A 24,771-nucleotide genomic window follows, 5' to 3' on the forward strand; every position below is an offset into this window, starting at 1 on the left:
CAAAATAGAAATCAAATAAACTCAAAGACAAACATTGTAATTATTTTATATCTCAGTGCAAATCCTGGTTCTGTAATTTAGGAACAGGTATCCTTAATTCTCAGTGAAAGGTTATACCCACTATGTTGAGTTATTTCAAGTTTCATGGTAAATTATATGAAAGATAGCTATATAGATGAAAAATGGTTATAACAATTTCAAAATTCCTGCTGGACCTTGCAAGCGCTGTAGTCTCCTTGAAAAAGAAATGGCTGCCGGCTGAGGAAGAAGAAACGCTTGACGCTCGAATGAGATGTTATGACCACCTGAAGAGGATCTTTACTCAGCCGTGGATAAGGTTGTGAAGCTGGCAAGATTTTTAAGATAACCTGGCTAGGCTTCTCAGCATGATGGAGTCATGCTCAAGAGCCAGTCAACCCCCAACAAACTGATGATAATCATGTCAAAATTATGAAATCGGAGAGTGAATAATTAGAGGACAGTGAGGATTACAATGAAGATGAATAAAGTGGTCTTACTTTCAGTAATCGGCAAGAGATCTTCAATATAGCACGCAGTTGGCAACAAAGGGTCCCGGCTATTGATGACAACATGGTCATAAACATGTTCGAATTTGTCAATTGACAGTGTCTTGTTCTTGTACAAAACCATATTCGTACGAAACAAAGAAATAGCACTCACAACTTCCCATCACCATGTTCCTTCTGCACCAAAAACCTGCTAAACCTCCTGCTCCTCCAACGATTCCTCTCGAATCTGACAAAGAGGCCTTACCTGACTTGGAATAAAGGTCCCAATAAACTGTACAGTAAATACTTCATCTTTTTTTCCAAGATGGCAGTGGCTCTGTCCGTTCTTAATCGTTTTTCGTGTTTTACAGCCTTTCTATCTTTTTTCATTATATTTTAACAGTTCGTAATACTTTCCTTTTTACATTACTTTGTACTTTATACTTTAATGATTTTGCAACTTTGTTTGTTCTCTTAGCCTGGCTTCTCTCTGCTACTTCTTTTTTGAAACCATTCAGCCATGCCTATGCTGTCATACACATTGGACTAGCTGTTACAATATGCAGCAGAAGGAGCAACACCTCAATACCGCTGAAATTTCGGAGCTGGATAAAAGTGACAGGAGAAGAAGCGACACTTCAGACCAACCATTCCATTATGGGATAAGATGGAAGAGTTGTCGGCGCTTATCAGGCCAGAAACAGCGTCGAGGGGTTGTACTCTGCTACTATTGATTCTTAGGCTCCAGACTACTGAGGAACCGTGCAGAGCTTGGAAGAGTTGACATATTTTCAACCTCGGTCACAGTCTGCAAAAGTTCCCCATCTTGTGGAAGACTTCCTGTATGTGGTTCCAGTTTTATCCAACTCTATAACGTCTTTTTCTTGATTCTGTATCAATTTTTGCTACTCAACCAAGATGGCATCGCTCAGGTGGCAGCCGGTAGCTGTAGCTCTGTCCGCTTTTGCTTGTTTTGTGTTTTTGCTGCTTTTTCTTCTTAATGATTTTATTTAATGATTCTTAATGATCTTATATACTTTGGTTTCCTTTTTACTTTGTGCTTTTTGCGTTGTTGTTCCGCGGCCTTTGCGACTGTATTGTCTAACCTGTAACTATATGAAACTATGCCTTTCATGTATCTGCATTCTCACCCTCTTGCTACTGTGACAAGATATTTACGGAACATTGGATGAATAAAGTTATCCAATCCAATTGAACTTCAGGGGTTTCTCAGCAACTTTTTGGGATTAAAATCAAGCAGAGTAGAGTTATTGTCATTGTGAGTACAGTACTTAACATATTTCTAAATATATTCTAAACTTAATACATTGCAATACAGCCCTCTTTCCGTTTTCGAAAGTCCCAGACTTTAAATAAATTGTAGTTTGTATGAAAATTTAGGAACTTTCTAAAATTGAGAAAATCAAGCATGCCGATGCTGCCGACAAAAGCCAGAAAAAACATGGCCCAACCAGCTGGTGCACGACACGCTTTGTGATTGTGTATAACTCAGACTCTGAATGCAGATGTGGCATTTTAGTTACATTTACTGACTGTTTTTTTCTTCATAATGAGGACTATACTAAACCCCTATCATGGCTCAAAAGAACGCAAGTAAGATTTAGTAAGGCTTCTTGTTGGAGCCGTTTCGCATTCTTTTTTTTCTCGAGAATTCATATTTATTAGTTACATAGTGTTGATGAAATGTGAATATTTAGTTTTATCTTATATGTATTGAATATTTATCTTAAGGAGCCTTACCTAATTTACCATTCTGTGTGTACCTGAGGGAGGGATATGTCTGATTGACTGCGACGGTTTCTCAACCACATGCATAATGCAAAAAGAGACCATGTTTCTTTTGTATTTTTAAGTTTAGTGATACAAATAATAGCTCTAATATTTCTTTCTGAGACCGTGTGCCTTGGTCTGATGTTAACTTCTGCTCTGAGGCGGTGCTGCAAAGTTTCCCTTACACTGATAGTCAAAGTTCCCTCAAATTTTTCGTTGGTCTGGGCAGAAAGACAACCTCCCTCAGCGCACTGAGTACCATTCCTCGCTATGGGCACACCAGTATCACACCTACCATATTTAGGTGCATGTCAATGTTCCCACAAATTTTTAATGTTAAACATGCTGTAAAACACGAAAAACATAAGAGTGGACAGAGCTACTGCCACTGGATGCCGCGTAAACGGAGCCATCATGGGGAAAGGGGTAAAAAAAAAGTTTGGATTTTATTACTGTGCGCCATATGATTGCTGCTGCGCAGAGAAGACGAGAGTAGTGCACAACTGCGCACGCACGCAGCTTAGAGGGAACATTGCTCTTAATACTGGAAAAAGTAAAACTGTCGAGTTTAAGAAAGAATTGATCGCCAAAGACAAATCTGATGTGCATGTTACTGGGCTATCGAGTTTGCTGTGGTGAAATTAACGATAAGCACCATTCTGAAATACAAGATAATGTTCTGTTTCATTAGCATTTCTGCATTTTTGTTTGGCTATTTTGGTATTTGTTTTTTGAACTATTCATGAAATCTTAGTATGCCTCCAGTAGACAGCCTAATAATGCCTGATCCAACTCATCTTGCTCCTCTCAATCCAATAGGTAACCAGCTCTACTCCAAGCTTCGCACCTTATCTCCAATTTCTCTAATTTCAGGCGCTTGTATCCATGATCTTGTTCTTGCGGTCAGACCCACAGCTCGTGACCATAGATGAGTGTAGGAATGTAGGACGAGCGGTAGATAATATATAGCCTTCCAAAAGAAACTTGAGCAGGGAAACATTCGACTTGGGCCTTCGTCTAACATCTGGTTGTGCATAACCCAAACTAAGCCATTTTTGGGTTGTTTACTGTCACTGACAGTGTTACAGAGTCCAATTCCACGACATTGTATTATGATGTCATGGTGTTTTCACAGTGTACTACCGTGAAGAGTCTGATTTGACAGCTAACATCGCCAGGGGACTGGAAAACTAGCAATAAATGAGTAATGGTGACGGAGACACTTTTTGTCATGATCACGATGGAGATGTGTCACAGGCTGCCAGCATCTCCTCTTCATCTCAACTTCTTCCGTTTTATCCGAGGTCGGATCGTGGGGGCGGTAGCTTTAGCAGGGAAGCCCAGACTTCCATCTCCACTTCATTCAGTTCTTCTGGAAGGATCTGTATCCGGAACACATGCATGTCCTAGGTCGTCCCAGTTCGCTCTAGATACAGTTTGGTATCTCTGGCTTGTCCACTCCATCACTAGCCAATCATAGTTGATGAAAGCGATGATCTATCCTTACGCCTGCAAGAAGGCAATGCCATATCATACCTGCGAGAAGGCCATGGTGTCACCAAATCAAATTCTGATCAACACTCTTATCGACACTTATTTAATGCAGCAGAGCCTGCAGAACTGATTTTGCAGGCCTTGAGGCACATATCTGAAAATTGCCAACAAATAATGGTTGAAATGTGATTGGTTAAATGCTTCAATATGAAAACACATCTGGAAGCAGTACAACCAAAGGGAAAATCAATGAAAGGAAGCTAACAGACAATTTGGAATTATTTAATAAGTATTCTTGGACAAAATATAATTAACATCATTTTGTTATTCAGATATTTCTTGAAGACCCTGACTGCACACCACTGGTGTATTTAAATTCTGTGTTTTTGTGCATAGGTGTGGAAGTATTTTCTGTCTTTCGTTATGTCGGTCTTCGTCGGTGTGAATCACCCCCGTTTTCATACTCCCCAGTTAAGTTTGTATTTTTTTCCCAGATAAATCATTTGTAAGGTTATTTGTAAATATTTTTTCCATTAAAACCTTACGTTGTGCACTAGCACTTCCTTCTCGTTGCCTGCTTCCTGTGCCTGAGTTCAGCTACTCTCCGCAACTAAGGCGAAACACAACACAGTCAAACAGTCATCAAACACTAACACAAAACTCATTTGATATTGATCTTCTGCAAAGGGTAACTAGCCTCTTTGTTAATAATACATCCTATTCCTTTTTTCATCTTTATTTAACAGTTCTCAAAACGTTCTGACATGTTCCGCTTTATAAATCAAGCAGGCTTTTTAATTACAAATGAGTTGTGACAGGTCTGCTGGGTACCACCCTGGCCCATTTTAAACGTGATGCCGACTGACAGCTCGGCAGTGTTCTCCCAGCACTAAAACATGTGGAAGAAATTGGTCTTTTACATTTCACAGCTTGTCACTTCCTTCGTCAACTGACCTGTGACCCCCGCACATAGATCCTAACACCCACAAGGGATATGTCCCCTACGAACTGAGTGGCTTTCTAGAGAGTGTTCAAGAGAGTGTGAAGGAGGGAGGCATTCACAATGAGAGATTTATGTTCTGCCATATCATGGCTAGAGGTACCACATCTCTACAAACCACATGGCTACATACTACCACACATGCTTGTCAGCACATAAACACATTCTGGTCAGTAGGTTAGAGGTTTGCTTGGGAAGTGAACCTGATCGGTAAGTGACTTAATGAATAAAAATGTGTCTAGCTTCTTTCCCACTGCTGGTTAAGCCAAACTGACATGATTTTCCTCTTTTGCATGTAGAGCTATTCATGTAGTGTTATATCGAGAGAAAATACAGGTGTTTTATATAGAACAATTTCATCAACAATGAAGGAAGCCAGTTATCCGGCAGCTTTAACTGCTTTATAAAATGCAAACCCAGCACAACCAGGAAAAGAAGTACAAATTCCCCCACATCAAGAACTTTTCCCCCTATTTTATATATTTTAGGAACTATATAACAGAATTTTTCTATCTTCCAATTTATTTATAAATTTCCTCTATTGTATAAAGATCTTTTTTCTTTCATTACGACACAGACAAAGCCAAAGAAATGCAACCTTTGACTGGAAGTTTGGCTTCCCAGGGAAGAAATTAGATAAATCCCTAAGGAACAAAAATGTGTGTGATGTCTCTTTCAGAATAGATCCTAACATCTTGATCTATGAGAATAGAATAACTGACATGTTTAAACCTGACCAAAATATAGGGTTGACTAACTGTTATTGTCTAATGATATAATTTTGGATTAAAATGTCTCATTTGACTCATCCAAGCATGATTTAGAGTTTTTAGCCTTCTAACTTGAAGATTAGCTGGAGGCACTTTGCGTTAAGTGACCTTTTAATAAATGAATGATCCAGTTACATCGGGTTTGTTTGAAACCTAATGACAAATTAGATTAGCATCTTGTTTCATGATTGCCATTACTGGATCACCATGAGCATGCAGATGATTCTGCCGCAATTTGCACTTTCTACATTTTTCTGCTCAACCAACACACCCACAACCATTAGAATAGCCATCCCCTTGAGCAGTCAAAGCACGTCAATGTTTCCCTTTTGATTGTGGCCTCTACAGTTTAAAGATGTGTTGCAGTTTCCTCTGTAATTGTCTATCGCATTACATTTGTTTGAACAAACAATATTATTCTCGTAATTAAGTGAAGGTCGAATAGTTACTTCAGTTACTATATCCCATTCCTAAACAATCAAATATAGAAACCCATTTACCCAGCATTTTAGATGTATATTAGGACTCTACTGATATGAATCACAAATAATATTTAGAATATTAATAAGTGAAGCTTATTTAGATTTTTATTTAAATTTGTTTTTGTCTGATTTGTCAAATCTAATATCTGGGTTCATGAAAATTCATGGAGTGGTCAGACATTCAACCTTTAATAAGGGGATCTTGTTTGCTGGAAAAGAGAGATGGTAGAGAGGTTGTGGAAGATAGAAGGGCTCCAAGCTCTCCAGCAGCAAGACCTTAACAAAGCTGTATGGATCATGAGCCAGTACACATTCGTCCAGCAGAGTACTGTCAGCGGTCTTGGTGTGGAATTATGTATTAATTGCAGTCTTTTAAAAATAAGTGATGAGTGGTTAACACGTTGGCCTCACAGTTCTGGGGTCCTGGGTTCAAATCCAGGTCCTCTTGTGTGGAGTTTGCATGTTCTGCGTGGGCTATCTCGGGATACTCCGGTTTCCTGACACATTCCATAAATATGTATGGTAGGCTGGTTCCACACCCAAAATTGCCCTTAGGTATGTGTGTGGATGGTTGTTCGTCTCTTTGTGCCCTGCGATCGGCTGGCCACGGATTTAGGGTCTCGTCAGCCTAGTGCCCGAAGTCAGCTGGGATAGGTTTCAGAGCTACCTTTACTAGGATGAGCAGTAAATAAAATCATTTAATGAAATTAACGTGTAATTTTAATGCAACATGTCATGTTAGGAATGAAAGTTAGAACACATGCTTAATTGCGCTTCCCTAGCACATAATTTGCTACTGAGTAAAATGTGAGATTCTCCGTGCTTGAGTGAAGTTCTAGATTAAAACTTTTAGGCCTGCAATATTAGTGTATAACCCTTTTTTCCCTCCTGTTATGGAAACATCCATATGTTACATCATCATGTTTATCAGTTAATTAATTCATTCATTTTCTGAACCGTTTTATCCTCTTTAGGTTCCCTAGGGGTGCTGGAGCCCATCCCAGCTGACTTTGGGCCAGAGGCGGGGGACACCCTGAATCGGTGGCCAACTGATCGCAGGGCACAATGAGATGGACAACCATCCACACTCACACTCATACCTAGGGGCAATTTAGAGTGTGCACTCAGCCTACCATTCATGTTTTTTGAATGTGGGCAGAAACCGGAGTACCCAGAGAAAAGTTTTTTTTTATTAAAAAAAAGTCAATCATAAGTGTCAGAAAAATATTGTGGAATGTATTTTTCTTTTATAACATCTTTGAACTGGTCCCAATAATAACTTGACACTAACCTGACAAATGCCCAAAGGTGAATACCAGATAAACACATTCCCTTTGGAATTTTAGACTAAGCATCAGGCAATTAGGGCCACAGGTGAGCAGCAACCCATTATATCAGTGGTCAGTGTTTCACATTGAAGGGGTCTCAACAGCGTGGTGGACTTCAGGCTTTTTCTGTCGCCGTGGCCTGTTTGCGAGCTTGGTATTATGTATTGTGGTAACAACCATTCACATTTTCTTTCTGAAAAGTTCTGAAAATCTATGTAGACTAAAATTAATGATGATGCACATGTTTGCACATCAATGTGTAAGTGTGTGGATCTATGTGCTGGTATTCACATTCAGGGCGCATAGGGGATTGTTGCTGACCTTGAATGCCTGGAGATGATGGAGTTGTGGTTGCTCCAGTGTTCTAAGTTCACGGACATAGCCCTTAGCTGTCCATGCAGCCTCTGCTTGTGTCGTCCATGTTTGCGAATGAGCTTTTACAAGATAACTGTGTGGAGTGAAACAAATTCCATTATAATTCATGATGGGCCAAACAAGACTTTTTGTTTTTGTTGAGCTGTTGTCCTAGTGTGTGTACAACCAGTAGACATTCTCCCATTATTCATTTTGAATAGTGGGCAGTGTATTGTAGAAATGGGCTATCACTTTACAAGTCTATTTTATTTGATATGAAATTATTGTGCCCAACACATACGGGATAAGAAACATACATACATAATTTAGATTTACAGTCCATAATCGAGGCATATTTTAATAACCCGATACTGCGGCTATTGGAAGTGCATAATACATTATTTTTCCTGTTTTAACAAGTCAGCTGGTGCCAAGTATTGTCAGCCTCAATTTCGAGTTTTATTTAAAATGTATTTAGATTTATAGATATCCATCTTAGGGGAAAAATGTCCTCTGCAACATTCCATTAGCACTCGTTTGACTGGAAGGGAGCCAATCAGGGCATAGAAATATCTGACATGGCCATAATACTGTGAGGAGGGCCTTACTCTTTGTGATATATATGTACATTCAAACCAAAAAAATGGATGTGGATATGCTTTTGACATCATGTTATTATCTAACTGCTTACATACTGAAGTTCAGATAGTTTGTTAATGTAATTTAATAAATAAATAATGTCAGGGCCAGTTGATGTTTTTATCTCTGTGTGTTTGGCAGAATTTGTTCATGAATACCCCATTGATCAATGTTAGGTGGCAGTGTGTGATCCTGTAAACAGAGAGTCAGCAAAGACAATAAGTCATGATTACTGTATCACATAACGCATAATCACTGCTCTGTGTTCAACATTAAGCGCAAGAAAAAAAAAAGCCATATCTGATGAGACGTTGCAAAGGGCATGATTAACATGTTTAATCTTGTCCGGACCTCCAAATACAATACTTTCAGTTTTTAGACTTCTGACTGATGTGCATAATAAAAACAGTTATATAATGGTCTGAAAATAGAGAAACAATACACATATTAAGCACAACACCTAACTCTGTATTATTCAATCAGCAAAATGACTCCAAAACAAGTCAAATGGTATTAATTTTGTAGAGTTAAGAAAAAAAATCATCAAGCAATTAATTTATTTTTTAAAAATTGAGTTGAAAATTGAAATTATTTGATACATTTTCACCATGAATCAAGATAAATGTATATGACAACAGCCTTGTTTTAAAAAAAATGTTAGTCAAAACATTTTATGATAGTGCTTTGATTGACATTGTTTTCTAAAAAATACATGTTCGACAATTGGAAGAAATTATGAATTTTGTATTTTAATTGAGGATTATGTAAAAAAAAATATCCCAGTACACAGCCACCTTTATTTTTACACTAACCAAGGAATGCAGTACTGTCTTCACATGATCTCTACAAAATGGCTGTGCCTCAGCCCTATTGACTGATTAGGTACAACCAGGGCCCAAGTAGGTCAAAGATACAGTGTTATTTGCGGTAATTTAATTAAATGATTTTTTTTTACACTCAAGTTTTAGTCTGATATTCAACTTTAATTGCAGGAACAATTTGATTCCAATTGAGAAGAGGTCAACCCACACAGGGTGAAGTTACCACCACCCTCCTGGCATAATTAGCAACACAGATTTTCACATTTATTAAATTTGCTTTCTTAGTACTCCAAATACTTTTATAATTTAGTGTTAGAATTATGTTATGATGGAATCAAATTTTACACTCTTGAAACACAATAGCACTGAGTGCACCTTTGCTGCCATTTTACTGTCAAGGAATTCTTACTGCTGCCTTATTTGGTGTTTTAAGGACTGATATATTTAATTTTGCATAGAAAAAGTGGATATTTGATGATGTAGAGATGTGACCACTTTAACGGAGGTGCTTAGTTTCACGTAGTCAGATTTTGCATGTATAAAGCTAAGGTTTACTTAATTACAACCTTCAGGCAATGCAGGAACCCCATTTTAAAATTCTGTGAATGTTAATATGCTAAATAATGCAGATCTCTGACTCTTCAAGCATGAGACACACATCTGGCGGCTTACCATTTAAATTACAAAAAAAGAGATGAGAAAAACACTTCAAAAAGTAATTTTCCAAAGGAAAGACACAGAGAAAAATATGTATTATTATTTAATTCCTTTTTTTAATGACTGCTAATTTGTTATTTCACACATTAACGCCTGGCACAGGACTATGCTCTTAAAAATCTCTGCAGTTTTCAATCAAGAGTCTCTGGAACGTAAAGCAAAACATATTTACTCTTAAAGTCTTACTATCATGAGTTTTTGCAAAATCACTAAATTATAATGATGATTAAATTGGCAAAAGGTCTAAGAAAAACATTCAAGACACAGATCCATAACTATTGAAATCGTACAATAAAAATAATTAATGTAGTGAGTTGCCTCTGCTTAGCTGAAACCGATGATGTGAGGGAAGAATCTGCAAGGGGGGGTAATAAGCCTCTCAGTTTTATGAGATTAGTTAAAGTACAAAATCAAAAATGGCACAGAGGAGGACAAAAGTCCCCAAAAATATGATTTAGATATTTTACAATAAAAATGTGAATATCAGGCACACTCAACAAGACGTGGCATAAGTGGGTAAAAGAAAAAGAGAGCTGCCTGGACATGGAAGAATGATAATGCAACCTATTGTGTGATAAATATTATACATTTACATTCTTTGACTCTAAAAGCAATTATAGCATTTTTTAAGTAATATTTAATCATCTGAAAATATTATGAGTTTAGAAGTTTGATTTATTGAATACATATTAATGAGCAGATACATGTTTATCTTAACGAACGTATGTAAATAAGTAAGATTATAGCTGAAGGCTAATATCCATCTTTAGTCCCTTGTGCAGGTTGTTGAAGTCAAAAAGACAATATGGCACAAAAGACTAGAATGCAGCGTGGAAACAATGAGACATATAAAAATACGTAGCACTTGTCTAGGCAGCGTTGTGTTCACAATATTGCTCATCCGACATCCCACAACCAAGATCATTGGCAAAGAGGTACTGAGAAAGGAGTATACTTATGGTAATTGGTATTGAGTTCCAGCTATGTGAGGCACGATCAGAGAAGTTGGTTTGGCTAAATCTATTCTTTCTGAAGGGAACTACACACTCCCCTCTACAACCAGCTCTAGTTAATCTGTTGGATTTTTTTTTCTCTTGCAGGACAGGAGTAGTTTTGTAATCCGAAATTTTGTAAACCTGATATGGCATCAGCATATTCAACATTATTAGCACAGTTCAGTCGTTTTTAATTTTCTTAATATCTGACAGTAATAGTTAAGTTTTTGGTTTTCCGTCCAAAACTTTCAGGGCCTGCTTTTAAAGGGTTTCAATCGTTTTTTTCTTTCTTGCAGGCCGATGACCAACTTGATCGGCAGTTATTCATGTGTGATAGTGTTGTTTTGTGAAAATACAGTTTTGGTGACTCAGGAGTTACGTTGTTTCTAGTGAACCTAAAGTTGGACAAATTAAATGAAATTTGGTTCCGAATGTTTTTTTTATTTCTTATAATCTGTCGTTTAAAGACAAGCTAAAAGTCAAGCCAATATCCCGAGGTATTTAAATTCTTGGAATACATTGATTGTTTTAGGAAAAACATTTTGAGATCACTGTCAGCAGTCGCTCTTTTTGATGCCGACAGTCTTAGATATATTTAATCACAGTAGGGATTTTCAAGCCAGTTATACACCCTTGTCAATTCATCTGTCAGTTCTCGTACTGCATGTTTTTTTTTATCTTTCGCTGGGGCATATATAACCACATCATCGGCATACATTTGGCAGATGGCTATCGAAGAACAATAGCTTGGCAGATCATTTATGAAAAGTCTGAAGAGCAGTGAGGGCAACCTAGTGGCGTGAGTGGTTAATGCGTCGGCCTCACAGCTCTGGGCTCCTGGGATCAAATCCAGGTCACGTCCACCTGTGTGGAGTTTACATGTTCTCTCAGGCCTGTGTGGGTACTCCAGTTTCCTCCCATATTCCAAAAACATGCATGGTAGGCTGATTGGACATTACAACTTGCCCCTAAGTATTGGATTGGATTGGATAACTATTCATCCCGTATTCAGGAAATGTTGTTGTCACAGTAGAATGCAGATGCAGGAAAGGCACTTTAGACATAGATAGGTGCGTTAGTTAATAAGTTATTTATTTATATATTTATTCATGTATGTATTTATTTTATTTATTAACTTACATACCTATCTTACGTACGTATTAAGCGTCGCTCTCGCCGTCGCCGCCCCCTCGTCCAGGGGCGCCGGAGCGTCGCTCTCGCCTGCCCCCTCGTCCAGGGGCACCGGAGCGTCGCTCTCGCCCGCCCCCTCGTCCAGGGGCAACAGAGCGTCGCTCTCGCCGTCGCCGCCCCCTCGCCCAGAGGCGCCGGAGCCTCACTCTCGCCGTCGCCGGACCTCTCGTCCAGGGGCGCCGGGGCGTCACTCTTGCTGTCGCCGGCCCCTTCGTACAGAGGCGCCGGAGTGTTGCCGCCACTTCCAGGCGGGCACGAGCTGGGCGGGCAATTCTTCAGAATAATCAGAGTCCCTCTATTGAGAAAAATCTCCGCTGAAGCTTGACAACAGGTAACATGGGCAATGAACTGTGGGTGTCTCCACCTGGGTATCATCAGTTAACTGTGCTGGCAGCCCAGTGCGACGGGCTGAGCGGTTGGATGGTGTAAGGGTGAATGGAGGATCAGAATTTCCTCCTAGCAAAATTCCTGTGCTGCAAATACGTCCCTGAGGTGCCTACACCACGGCGTGTCCATTATAAATCCCCTAAATGATTCTGAAGGGTTTCTCATTAAATCTTTGTGGTCGAGGGGCTTCAAGAAGGATGGCTGGCATTGGCGAGCGCGTCGGCGCGAGCGTGGGTGGCATCCCGCTGGGTCTATGTGGTCGGATCGATCAATGGTCGCGCCACGATTACGTGGCGCGACTATAACAGATCGAGGGGGAAGTTGGACAACCGGGAGAACCGGTAGAACAACCGGGGGAAGTTGGACACATTCACTGGGACATAGGAATGGACTGGATGGTCTGTTCTCATGATGGTAGGTTTAATGACTCAAAAGAAGGTTTACAAAACAACAAGGGCTTGAATATCCCAAACGTAACAGAACTGTTGCATGGGGACTAATATCTTGTAGCGATGTATGCTACGACACAGCGTGTCGTGCAGGAAGTTACCTCATGAAAATGCTCAGTCGATCCGACAGTGACTACCACTTCTGTCACACTTAAATACACACATCAGGACGTAATCAAGGATTGTCTTCAGGTGCTCTGAGATGACGTCAAGCCAGGAGAGGCAAACGAGCCGCTCCTGACAAGATGCCACCACAGTGTTGTAAAAAGTCCTTGGCAGTGTCCTGCAAATATTAGCATGAGTGTGAGTCTGCATGGTTGCCCGTCTCCTTGTGCCCTGTGATTGGCTGGCCACCAATTCAGGGTGTCCGCCACCTCAGGCCCGGAGTCAGCTGGGATTGGCTGCTGCACCCCCCACTACCCTGATGAGGATAAAACAGTTATGAAAATGAGATGAGATGCGATGAAGAGCAGTGGACCTAACACTGGCCTCTTCAGTATCCCATTACTATTTTTCCGTGAAGTAGATGTTGTATTCTGACACACTGTGATCTTAGAGATGTGTGATTCAATCCAACTGTATTTTTTTCTTTTACTGGTGTAGTTTTGGCCCACTAATGCATATTTAAACCTTGGTACAGTTCCCTACTTCTTAAGAACTTTTAACCGGAAGCATCGCCTTTGTTACTTGTTCAAACCAGTCTTCAGTAAAATGTTTGATAAAAATATAAGAATAGGCTACATACCAACTGGTCCTTCTTCCTTCCTTTTATGTGCTCAATCCATTCTAACCTATTGGTTGGACAATGTTTGCATTGGAAGAAGTTCCTACACTACACGAATGAATTATTTTTTTATATAGACCCCTGACTGTTATTGCAATGAAACTAAATGGTTGAGAGTGCAGTTTCCGGTAAGAACACTAGTTTCCAACAATGAAATGGGATCAAAACTGAGTTTAGTGCTATTTTCATTTTTTAAAATGCCTGTTATTAAAATAAGGGACTGCCTTATTTGTCTCATTGAACTCAATTCGATCAAGTACCCTCTGAAGTGAAAGTGAGACTTGAGCATCTATTTGAACATTCTGTATTGTTATAATGTTATATTAAATGTTGAACTTAATGCAATAACGCAAGGCACTCACTCAAATCCTGATAATCTGTAATGATACATTTGGGAATTATGTGACAACTATGTATCAGCTATCTTAGATTTCTTAATTTCTCTAGCCAATTAAAAATGAAATGCTGAACTTGTCTTGACTGCAGTTTTTCACTTCTTTATGGGATTCAGGGAAGGTTTCTTCCCCCGGAGCAAATTCTGGCATTGTGGGAGAAAAGTCTCATCATCGCAGGGAGAAGGAAGAGGGTGTGACCCATTTGAAAGTAAGATAGATTTTAAAAGACCCCCATTCACTCTCTTCAAATGAGTAACCTTTTCCGCTTTGCGCTGCCTTGCCTTTCCCACCTCTTGCTTCACCCCCAAGACTCCCCAACTCTCTCTCCCACTTATACAAGCAAATACATGTATTCAGCTTATTATCCAAGATCTGTCAAGAGGCATTTCACACTAAAAGTTATTTTGGAGTCTTCAAGAGTGATTTTGATCTGCATGATTTGCTAAATTCAGTAAAATCAGCAATGCCTGACTGACCTCCTCTTTTCTCTTCCAATCATGAAAAAAATCCCAAAACATGTTTGCATTGTGAGGAGAAGTAAAATATTTTCAAGTATGCATTTTAACTACTACTACCACATTGTGACGGTTTGAAGAAATAGTTTCAGTTGTAGAGTAACTTGAGCTTGCTATAGGTGTTTGATAATGTTTAGGATAAAGTTGTTAGAAACCTGTGAGCAAAACACCCAACCTGTTCTATTTCTGTGAATCTTTATCTTCCCTCTGTTGATATACGCATGACCAACCATTAATCTATGGCATCCTGTTTAAAAATGTATTCGAAGCTAGGAGGTCTTAATTTCTTGCAGGTTCAACAGACAGTTCTTTTCCCCTCCTGGTCGTTAAAACCTTGCTAACTCTGTCAAATGCTGTGGTGCGGAAACCAGTTGTCTAATGATTAAGTGAAGTGATCTCCAACCTGCCCCAGCCTGGAAGCACAAGGGATCAAATTTCAACCATTCAACTTGCAGTGCAGACCTAATTAAAATGAATTTTCTCTAGGCGACCACTTTGCCCACGGGGCAGGAATCCAGCTGTATACGAGATCTGCTTTTAAGGTATTGCATTAAATTTATTACAGGGAGACGCCAGAGAACATTGTGGTTCATATACCCACTGCATTTTCCCCCTCTCACTCTCTATTTTCTTTTCCACTCATTTCCACCTCTTTATTGTGATCATCACTCTGAAATCCAAGCTTTCTTTGGCAAAGATTGCCCTATGAAAACGAATAGAGCTTTTATTGCACCTTGCTCATTTACTACTTCCTGGGCCTTGGTTTCTCTCAGGAGAGACAGAGTGCGGGAGATGAAAGAGAAGAACAGGTTGAAAAGAAGAAAACAGAGTGAGGTTGCAACCATGGAGTTCATTAGCATACATCAGTATGAGTATTTCACAACTTCAAACTGAAAGGCACTAAGCCCACCCAAGGGCAACACAGGGCTGACAGGGCAGGGATAGCAAGCCGTTAACGTGTTGGCAGCTTAACAAATAATATCTATTCCCAAGTACCTTGGTGAAATATTTAAAACCCTACTTCCTGACTCCATTTGGCTGTGTTTATGATGGTGACAGTAAACGACTTGTATGTGTGTGCGTGTGTGGGGTGCTTTTTAAATATCATATATTTAACACCACCATCACTGCGCACACATTTCCCAAACAATCTCCACTTGAATGATTGGATGCCATATGAGATTTCACTATCACTCTCGTCTCTTGTCAATCGCGCAGCTCTTCAGACACTCCAAACGTGTCACACACACTGTCACTGTCACTGCATGCATCCCCCAAGATAAATTCTGAGGCTTGCTTCCTGCTTTGCTTACAAATGACGTTTGCATGTGTTCTCCCCAATTGCTGCTCTTCACAGAAGAAGCCAATCAATAAGACAAATAGCCTTGGCCCCAGCGTGAGCGACGGCACCACACGAAAACACAGGATTCAGCATTCAGTGCAGAATCTCAGCATAGAAGAAATGGAGGAGTACACATTCTCCCTGCTGTAAGTCTCAAATACACACTTAATTGACCAAAACATTGAAACACACTATATTAATAAGGGTTAGGTCTGAAAAAATTAGTTTCCCCCAAATCCTAAATTGTTTGTCTTGCAAGACATTCAAATTTTATGATGATCATTTTGTGGGAATATTTGAGGACCGAATCATTTCTCGTGTTACTATAGCCCGATAGTCAAGTACGAAAGAGATTAAAAGGTACATTTGATACGAAAAAGATGCAGCTTCTTTCAAATATTTCAGATTACAGTTGTATGTCTACTTATGAATTGTATTGGTTCCAGATCTTTTTTCGTAACTTGGATTTTTCGTAATTCTGTCATTCGTTCCACAGTCTTAAAAAAAACTACCAGCTAAAACCTTAAAACAGTGGTTAAAGTATCCCACTATTCTATGAAAGATGCGAGAAACAGGAAAAAATGATAAGAACATAATTTAATTGTTTTTATTATGTTCTTTTTGTGCTGTAGTACAGTACAGTAAGGAGGAAGCTATCGTTAGCACATGAACACATGCACAAAATAATGAACAACGAACTCCGTGACGACAAACGGCAGTCACAAGAGAGTTGTTGTTATTGTGGTAGGCATCAGTTGAAAGTACAGCAAGCCACAATCTTACCGGAACAATTTCAAAATAAAATAATTGATACAGTAATACCTCGAGACACGAGTGCCCTGACATATGAGCAATATGGGATGCGAGTGAAAAAAAAAGGATGCAGAATTGTAAACTATGTCCATACTGCTTCAAAAGAAGCTTAAAGCAATATGTCCTATTTCAACTACAAAGTACAGTACACACAGGTATTTTTTTCCCTCTGGAATATAACTAACATTAAAAGGAAAACACTACACTTAAGGGGATGGACTTACATGACGAAGCTTACCCTGGAGATTTAAAAGTTGTATCATTGTTTCCTCATTTTTGCTAGGTGATAATTTATAGCTGCTGGTGACATGTAAAACAAGATCAGAGACTACTCATTCACATCTTGTGAACATATTGAGGGAATTCAAATGATTACCATGTCGCGCTAACAAATGAGGACAGTCTGGAGAGAAAGCGAACCTGCAAAAACTAAAAAAAAAAAATGCAGTGCCCAGATAAGGCTCATGCACACAAATAAATGCAATTAGATGATATTCCGCAATTAGTCCACGTGTTCTTGCTCTGTTTTCAGACCTCTGAGCAATTGCAAGTGTACAAAAGACATTCAGTTCTTGATGAGGATTGCACTGGATGGAGGCCCAGCTCCACGTGTTGCTATTGATTTCATCTTCACGGGTGAACCTATTACGCCATCTTTGAGCTAAAGGCTGTTTTATGACCTCACCTAATCAGAACATTAGAAAGACACCGTGCTGCTCTCGGCTTTCATGGGGATATAAAAGACACCGCAAGCTCAAAGTCATTGACTCACGCATCCTTCCCACTGTGATGTTTGACTTTGCCAAGGCTTCTCCACATTACCTGAGGACTAGAAAACTATGCAAGGGAGGTATTTATCATTTAACTTTTTCGCCCAGATCATAATGATATTGTAGCGGTTCGATCATCTCAATGACTCAATTGGTGGATCTTTGTATTAATTGTTTATCAATGCATGTGTGCAGTATGTGCACATATAACATAAACATTAGTGTAGAACTCGCACAGCAAAATATTGAGGTATATTACTGCCATCTATTGAGCTACACGAGAGTGAGCTAATTAAGATTTGTCCAGAGAGTTCTAATAAGTTGTGGATTATTGAACAAATATTTTCTAACTGCGGGATTGATTTGGGATGTAGTACAAATAAATACCAAAATGCATTCAATTCTAGGTATATTGCAATTTGATGCACCTTGAAGCAAAAATCAGGAGAGGCTGCAGCTTGTCTCCAAAGGCCCAGTGGTACTGCGTTCGCTGAAACTAAAACAAACACAGAACACGTAGTATTTGTCCTATTTGTAGCTGCGGGTGCAATTTCAATGTCCGTACAAACTAGAGGGGTATTCATCAACTGTCTCTCAAAAATATGACAAGTGACATGATGTAGGAATTAATCAGGCAGAGTTGTCAGTTGCATTGAAGTGTGTGAGTCAGAAACAAAATCTTATTTTTACTCATATACTTGGCACAAATGTATTCCTTAAAAAAAACCTGCAATTTCCCAGGAGACAGAATTGCACAATTATAAACACTTACTAATAATTACAGGTGAGCAAATGAATAGTGTAAAAAAATAATTCATTGTTTTTTTTAATATGAAATCGGTGTGTTTTGTTTACCCAAATGCAGGCAGACACGGGGAAATGGAGTGCAATAAAGTGTTATTTAGAAATAAACCTGAATTTTTTAAAACTGGGAAAAAGTCCCAAAGTACAAGCAAAGAACAAAATCAAGCATACTGGGGAATAGGAGAGACACAAGGAGTATAACTGGGAATATGTGAACAGATTATCTCACAAGAGGCTTGCAATGACTCAGGGTTTAAATCAGGGGTCCTGGTTTTCATTCCAACTGATCCAGCACCAATTAGGTTTCTGCTAACGACCTTCACAACTCAACTCCACCCATTGCATGTGAGGGGCAGCCATTGTTCTATTAGCTTATTTCTTTATGCTAGTCCTGACATTTTTTTAGAACCATTCAGGCCAGGAAAGCTACCAGTTTTGATGATTAGCTCCTGACTACTGAGGGATTGTGCGGATCAGTTTGGAAGAGTGATTATGCATATTTTCAACCTTAGCCTCAGTCTCCAGAAGGTCCATACTTTCCTGTGTGTGGTTCCAGTTTTATCTAGGTCTACATTATCTTTTCCTGTGTCAGTGGTTGCTACTGCTACAAACTGAATTTCCCAAATACATGTGAATAAATGTTAATCTGATCTAAAACAAGCAGCAATTGACTCTGATCAACTCAACTGAATGCAGTTGTAAAACACCAGATTAGTGAAAAGCAGTGGCATGACGTCAGGGTCTTCAAGGCCTTCTCTGCTGGCCTAAGAAATATGTGAATCATATAATATATTTTGTCCATCAATACTTATCAAATAATTCCAAATTGTTAGCTTCCTTTCATTGATTTCCCCCTTGGTTGCACTGCTTCCAGGTGTGTGTTTTCATATCGAAGCATTTAACCAATCACATTTAAAGACATTTGGATATATATATATATATATATATATATATATATATATATATATATATATATATATATATATATATATATATATATATATATATATATATATATATATATATATAAGACCAGATTTTTGTACCTGTTTTAGGAAATCTCTAAATTCAGTAAATTTGCAAATTTATTCTTTTTCCAAGTTTTTTAAAATTTTTTAACAGCATGTCCATGAAGATCTGAATCAGTACGCACCCACTCTATGCCTTGCAGTCTTTGAAGTCTTTGCATGTTTTTTTCCAGAATATCTCATTCTATTCTAGTTTACATCCTACCTGTGTGGGGTAACGACAATAATTACTTTAAAATTAACACCCTCAAGTTTTTGCTTCCAAAGCCTGACCCAATCTTGCTTCAGGATCTTCCTAGATAACTTCCTTAAGGACAGACCATGCACTATTTGTCATACCCTCTTCAGCAGTGTAAAAACCTAAACACTGACCTTAAGCTTCTAGCCACTCTTACGTTCTGATCTCCAAGCCACACAATATATACCTTCCTACCAATAATTTTGTCAATCAATTCCACAGCTTCTGTTGTCACAGTTCAAATGCCAGTGCCACATTCAGTTCCAGTTTGTTTGTTTCAAGGATGGGCCAGTAGAATCTCATGAAAACAGTTGTAATCAGAGTAATTGAGAAAAATGTATTACATCTAATTAGTTCAATTATAAATATTGTAATTACATTCAAGTACAGCCCATTAGAGAGGGAGAGCGAGAGGGACAAAAAGAGATAATTTGCTTTATTTGTTACCCTGTAAACATCCTGCTACAATTGTGTGAGTTTTCGGTGCATTTTGTCCGAAAGGTTACTTAGCGTAAAATCTTGTGTGCCCAATGAATTGTGCGGCTCAACAGCTTTGCAGTGGCAACCCCTGACAGGAAAGGCCAAACATATAGATGGCTATTGTTCTAAGAACGGAGTATATATCAGATCATCACATTTACCATTCCAAAATCCTCTTCTTGTCTGATGATTACTACAGACTTTGGCCCTATTTGCGCACAGCATATTGGTATAGGTGTAATTGACTACACACACAAACATGCGCACAGTCACATTCACATTACATGTTTTTGTGGATTCAGAGGGAACACAATGACCTAATTTCCCTTGGTTAGCTTGCCTCATCGGGGACCAATGTTACTCTTCACATGTTAACCCCCAAGAAATAGATTGGAGAGTGGCGTTTGTTTACGTGGACATGTGTAAGTTTATTTGCAAAGGCCTATTTTTGACACTTCACAAAGGCAGGTGAACTGGCTCTGCGTGAAACTAAATTTTAGAAATAATGTCAGTGTTATATCCGAAAATAAAACAAAAGATGGTGGTTGCCTCTTAATACTGTCCACATTGAATTTTTAAATCACAAGGAAGTGCAGGGGTCAATCAATTCTGATGTAATCTTGCTCACGGAGGTGTGTGGATGGTAGTAATGGTCACCCCTGGGTAGTTTTTCTATGCTGAAGGGCAGGCGTGCTTGTGTGTACACATGCCACAAATTTCTGGGTCCGCACATGCTCTGGTCCTCTTGAATTAGAGGCAAATCACTTCATATTCCAGTCACACACAAACAGTAGAAATGCACAGAGTTTACGGAAATTGGAGCAGTCAGGTTACCGACAAGCTAAATATGGCAAATGATTGGTTATGCTACTTTGATGTGGCTGTCAGTCATTCTGACTGTGATCCTATTGGTGGGTCACAGGAATGCATTTTCCACATATACAAAGGGAGGCTAGGAGGTTGAAAGTGAGCAAGTCACAGTATGATTTCTTTTTATATGTTCTTACTGTGTGTTTAGGTCTAAAATGACTTTTTTTTCTTTATGCAAATATATTTTATCTTTTTATTAATATATTTTATCTTTTTATTAAACCTAAAATCTGTTATTTATGCAAATTATGTTTTTGTTAAACCCCAAATGTAACATTTCCTCCAAACATTTTCACAAAGATAACTAAAGTAAACCGTTTTTTAATAATCAAATACCTAATGTATATATTTACTATACATTTTGTGCCATGAGTTTCAATGTTGAACTTCCAATATATATATATATATATATATATATATATATATATATATATATATATATATATATATATATATATATATATATATATATATATATATATATATATATATATATATATATATATATATATATATATATATATATATATATATATATATATATATATATATATATATATATATATATATATATATATATATATATATATATATATATATATATATATATATATATATATATATATGTGTATACATACATACATAAAGTAGGTGTTGCCAGAATTATAAAGCCTTAAATCTTTTGCAGATCCAGACACATTTGGGTTTTTTGGTCCGATATGGCTCTTTCAACTTTTTGGGTTGTCAACCTTTAAGCTTTGAAATATGTATGCATGCATACACTGAAAACATTTGCCTTGCGATAAAACTAACACGACACAATGTATATTCATTTTCAATTAAACCAGTCCCGTATAAATGCTTGTTAAGCAGCGGCTCACATGCAATATTTGTGCACAAATGTGCTGTCACAAAAGCAGATACCAATCCCTTCCAGCAGTGCTGAGCTTCCCTCGGCACCTTTGCCTCCTCTGTGCTGCCCTTTGTGTGTCTGCTCAACTATTCTCTTTCATATGAAGGGCACAGATGGAGTAGCTGAAGACACAAACTCACAATATGTCATACAGGCAAGTAGATGATTTTTTTCATGCCAACCCACAGTACCTGAAGTAAAAATTTATTTGCACTGCCATTTTATACAAAATTAGCATTATCTGATCATAGACAGATCAGGTAAATCATCTGGATAATATTATTTAAACTGGGCTCAAAATATTTTAACTATTGTTAGTACCAGATAAAGTCTTACTTTTTTGCCTGTGGTATTCACTTTGTAGTGTCTATCTAGAGAATATGTTAGGCTGCCTAAGGACTACTGATGCATTAATCCAGAGTTGCATCTCAAATCCAACTATAATTCACCGGAATCTGTCTGTCTGGATATATGTCTCTCTTAATTCGCAGACAGTGAGTCACACGATTATCAAACTTTTTTGGGAGGGTACATTTTCTGGTTATTATGGTTATTAAATTTGTTCCATCAGAAACTATATATATATATATATATATATATATATATATATATATATATATATATATATATATATATATATATATATATATATATATATATATATATATATATATATATATATATATATATATATATATATATATATATATATATATATATATATATATATATATATATATATATATATATATATATATATATATATATATATATAACATATAACACATAAACATTTCCATTATATTGCTCTGCATGCATACACTCTCCTTGATTATCATTGATGAGCAACAGCGCAAAAATGATCTCAAAAGATCTCAAAGAACGTTTTTACTTTAAATATGGTGACACATTTTAGTGTATTTTTCCTTTTAATTATGAGTATGCTCTCATGGAATAACATTTGAAAATATGAATTGTTTATGTCTATCTATGTCAAAAAGGCTCCTGACCACTGGTCTATCCCAAGTGACTTCAGATGAGTGGAAATGACTAAAATAAAATCATGCGGACAACTTGCCTACTCACACTTCTACCACTATTTCACTTTTTTTGTTATAGTTCTCAAAAACTTTTAAAAAGGAATACGAAGACAAATTATGCCAATAAAATCATTTTTGAAACGTTTAGGCAGCGGCAGTCCATGACTTTTCTAGCATTATGCACTAGAATAATTTCATAAGTATTGATTGACAAAATATGATATATGATTCAGATATTTATTCGGCCAGCAGAGAAGGCCTTGAAGGCCCTGACAGCCTGCCACTGCGTCTAGGCAACAAAAGATATGACAATGATAATGGTGGATACTGGTAGATAGATATATAAGACTCATTTGCCAGTGGTGGTCACATTGAAAATAAGTGATATGCATTTTTTTCTTCAGAAACAAAGCAGTTATCACATACTGCACTGATAGTAGTTGTACATTGGTTTCTTAGGGGATCAATTTCTTCTCAAAGATAATATGAATGTGTGTGTGAATTGCTGTTCTTTTTTTAAGTGCCCTTTAACAGACTGGTTCCCAGTTAACTTCCGTTGTCTGTCGAATTAAATCCTGGATTTCCTTTTTGCCTACCGGGTTTATAGTGTTATTGTAATTAATTTCAATACCCTAGAGAGAAAGGACTGAAAACAGGAAAAAAAAGGTTCTGTTGCAATTTTATATGTAAATATGTGTCTGCCTCTCCAACATGATTAGGACCTTCTTTTCTCTCCAAGCTTTATGACATATCAGCCAACTCTGGGGTTTTCTATGGATTTTTAAGTGGAATTGCAAGGTAAACCAAAAATTAAAAATAAATCAGTGTGCCATAAACACAGGCAAGATGCTCCCCTGTCAGGTGGCATTTAAATGAAAATGGCAAACTCGAACTGACGGCCATCTTTCATGTAATGAAGATATTGATGATGCATGAAAGAGGAATATTTTTAGACTTTTGAGTGTCATCCTTGTTCCCATTCCAAAGAAAACATTTTTTGAAATCTCTCCTCCCTTCTGAATTCTTTATACTAAAGCACCCACAAATTTAAAATGATAAGGAATAATAAAATGAGAAGGCAGGTTTGTATACCGTATCGTTTAAAATTATAGTGTGTCCCTTGAATAACTGATAGCACGTGGCCCAGACCCAGTGTTGTAATGAACCATTTGAACAGAAATACATTGGCATGTGTTACATTTTAATTCTGTAAAATGTAGGTCACAAGCTGTTTCCTAATTATCTCGCTTTGGATATGTTTGCCTTTCTGCTTTGACTCATCATTCTCTCAAAACTTTGCCAGGCTTTGTGATTTACAAATTATATGACAATCAATTGTGGAAAAAAAATCTCTTGGAAGAGTTGCTCTTATAAAAAAATAAAAGAAAGAAAATCCAGTACAAACATTTTTTAATTTTTTTTAAAGATGGATCATTAATGAGAATGGGTAGTATTAGGTGGTTTAGAAAGTAACACTAAGAATATTTCTGCACTGCACAGAAGGCTTACATCCCCCACTACACTTAAATGTATCAGACTAATCCTTTAATTTGGGGGATTAAGTTACTTACTTCCTGCCATTTTCATATGTGGGCCAGTGGTATTGTTTCTAAATGCACTAACCTCCCATCTTTTCACACAGTTGAGGAAGTGCATGCTATCGGGGAAATGTAGAAGGCAAACATTGACAGTGTGGAAATAGATTTAAAAGATTGACAGATAAAGTGATTGTTCTTTTCCTGGCCTACATGCATGACTGCCTTACTGATTATGGAAGTGTGATTATCTGATGTGTCAAAGAAAGAGATAGGACTGGTGATAGCGTATCATTGTTTACATCTCATTCCCTTGA

At 37.8% G+C, this 24,771-nt stretch overlaps 1 protein-coding gene across 1 annotated transcript in view; it reads left to right on the forward strand.

The window, feature by feature from the left end:
- The window catches only part of ofcc1 (orofacial cleft 1 candidate 1), a 106,828-nt gene that overhangs the window by 34,817 nt on the left and 47,240 nt on the right, over positions 1-24,771 (forward strand). The window contains exons 11-12 of the mRNA XM_077735747.1: positions 14,223-14,314; positions 15,979-16,109. Of these exons, the coding sequence (XP_077591873.1) occupies positions 14,223-14,314; positions 15,979-16,109 (223 nt within the window). The remainder of the gene's footprint in view (positions 1-14,222; positions 14,315-15,978; positions 16,110-24,771) is intronic.

This window comes from Stigmatopora nigra, chromosome 16 (assembly GCF_051989575.1).
Source record: "Stigmatopora nigra isolate UIUO_SnigA chromosome 16, RoL_Snig_1.1, whole genome shotgun sequence".
Classification (NCBI taxonomy): Eukaryota; Metazoa; Chordata; class Actinopteri; order Syngnathiformes; family Syngnathidae; genus Stigmatopora; species Stigmatopora nigra.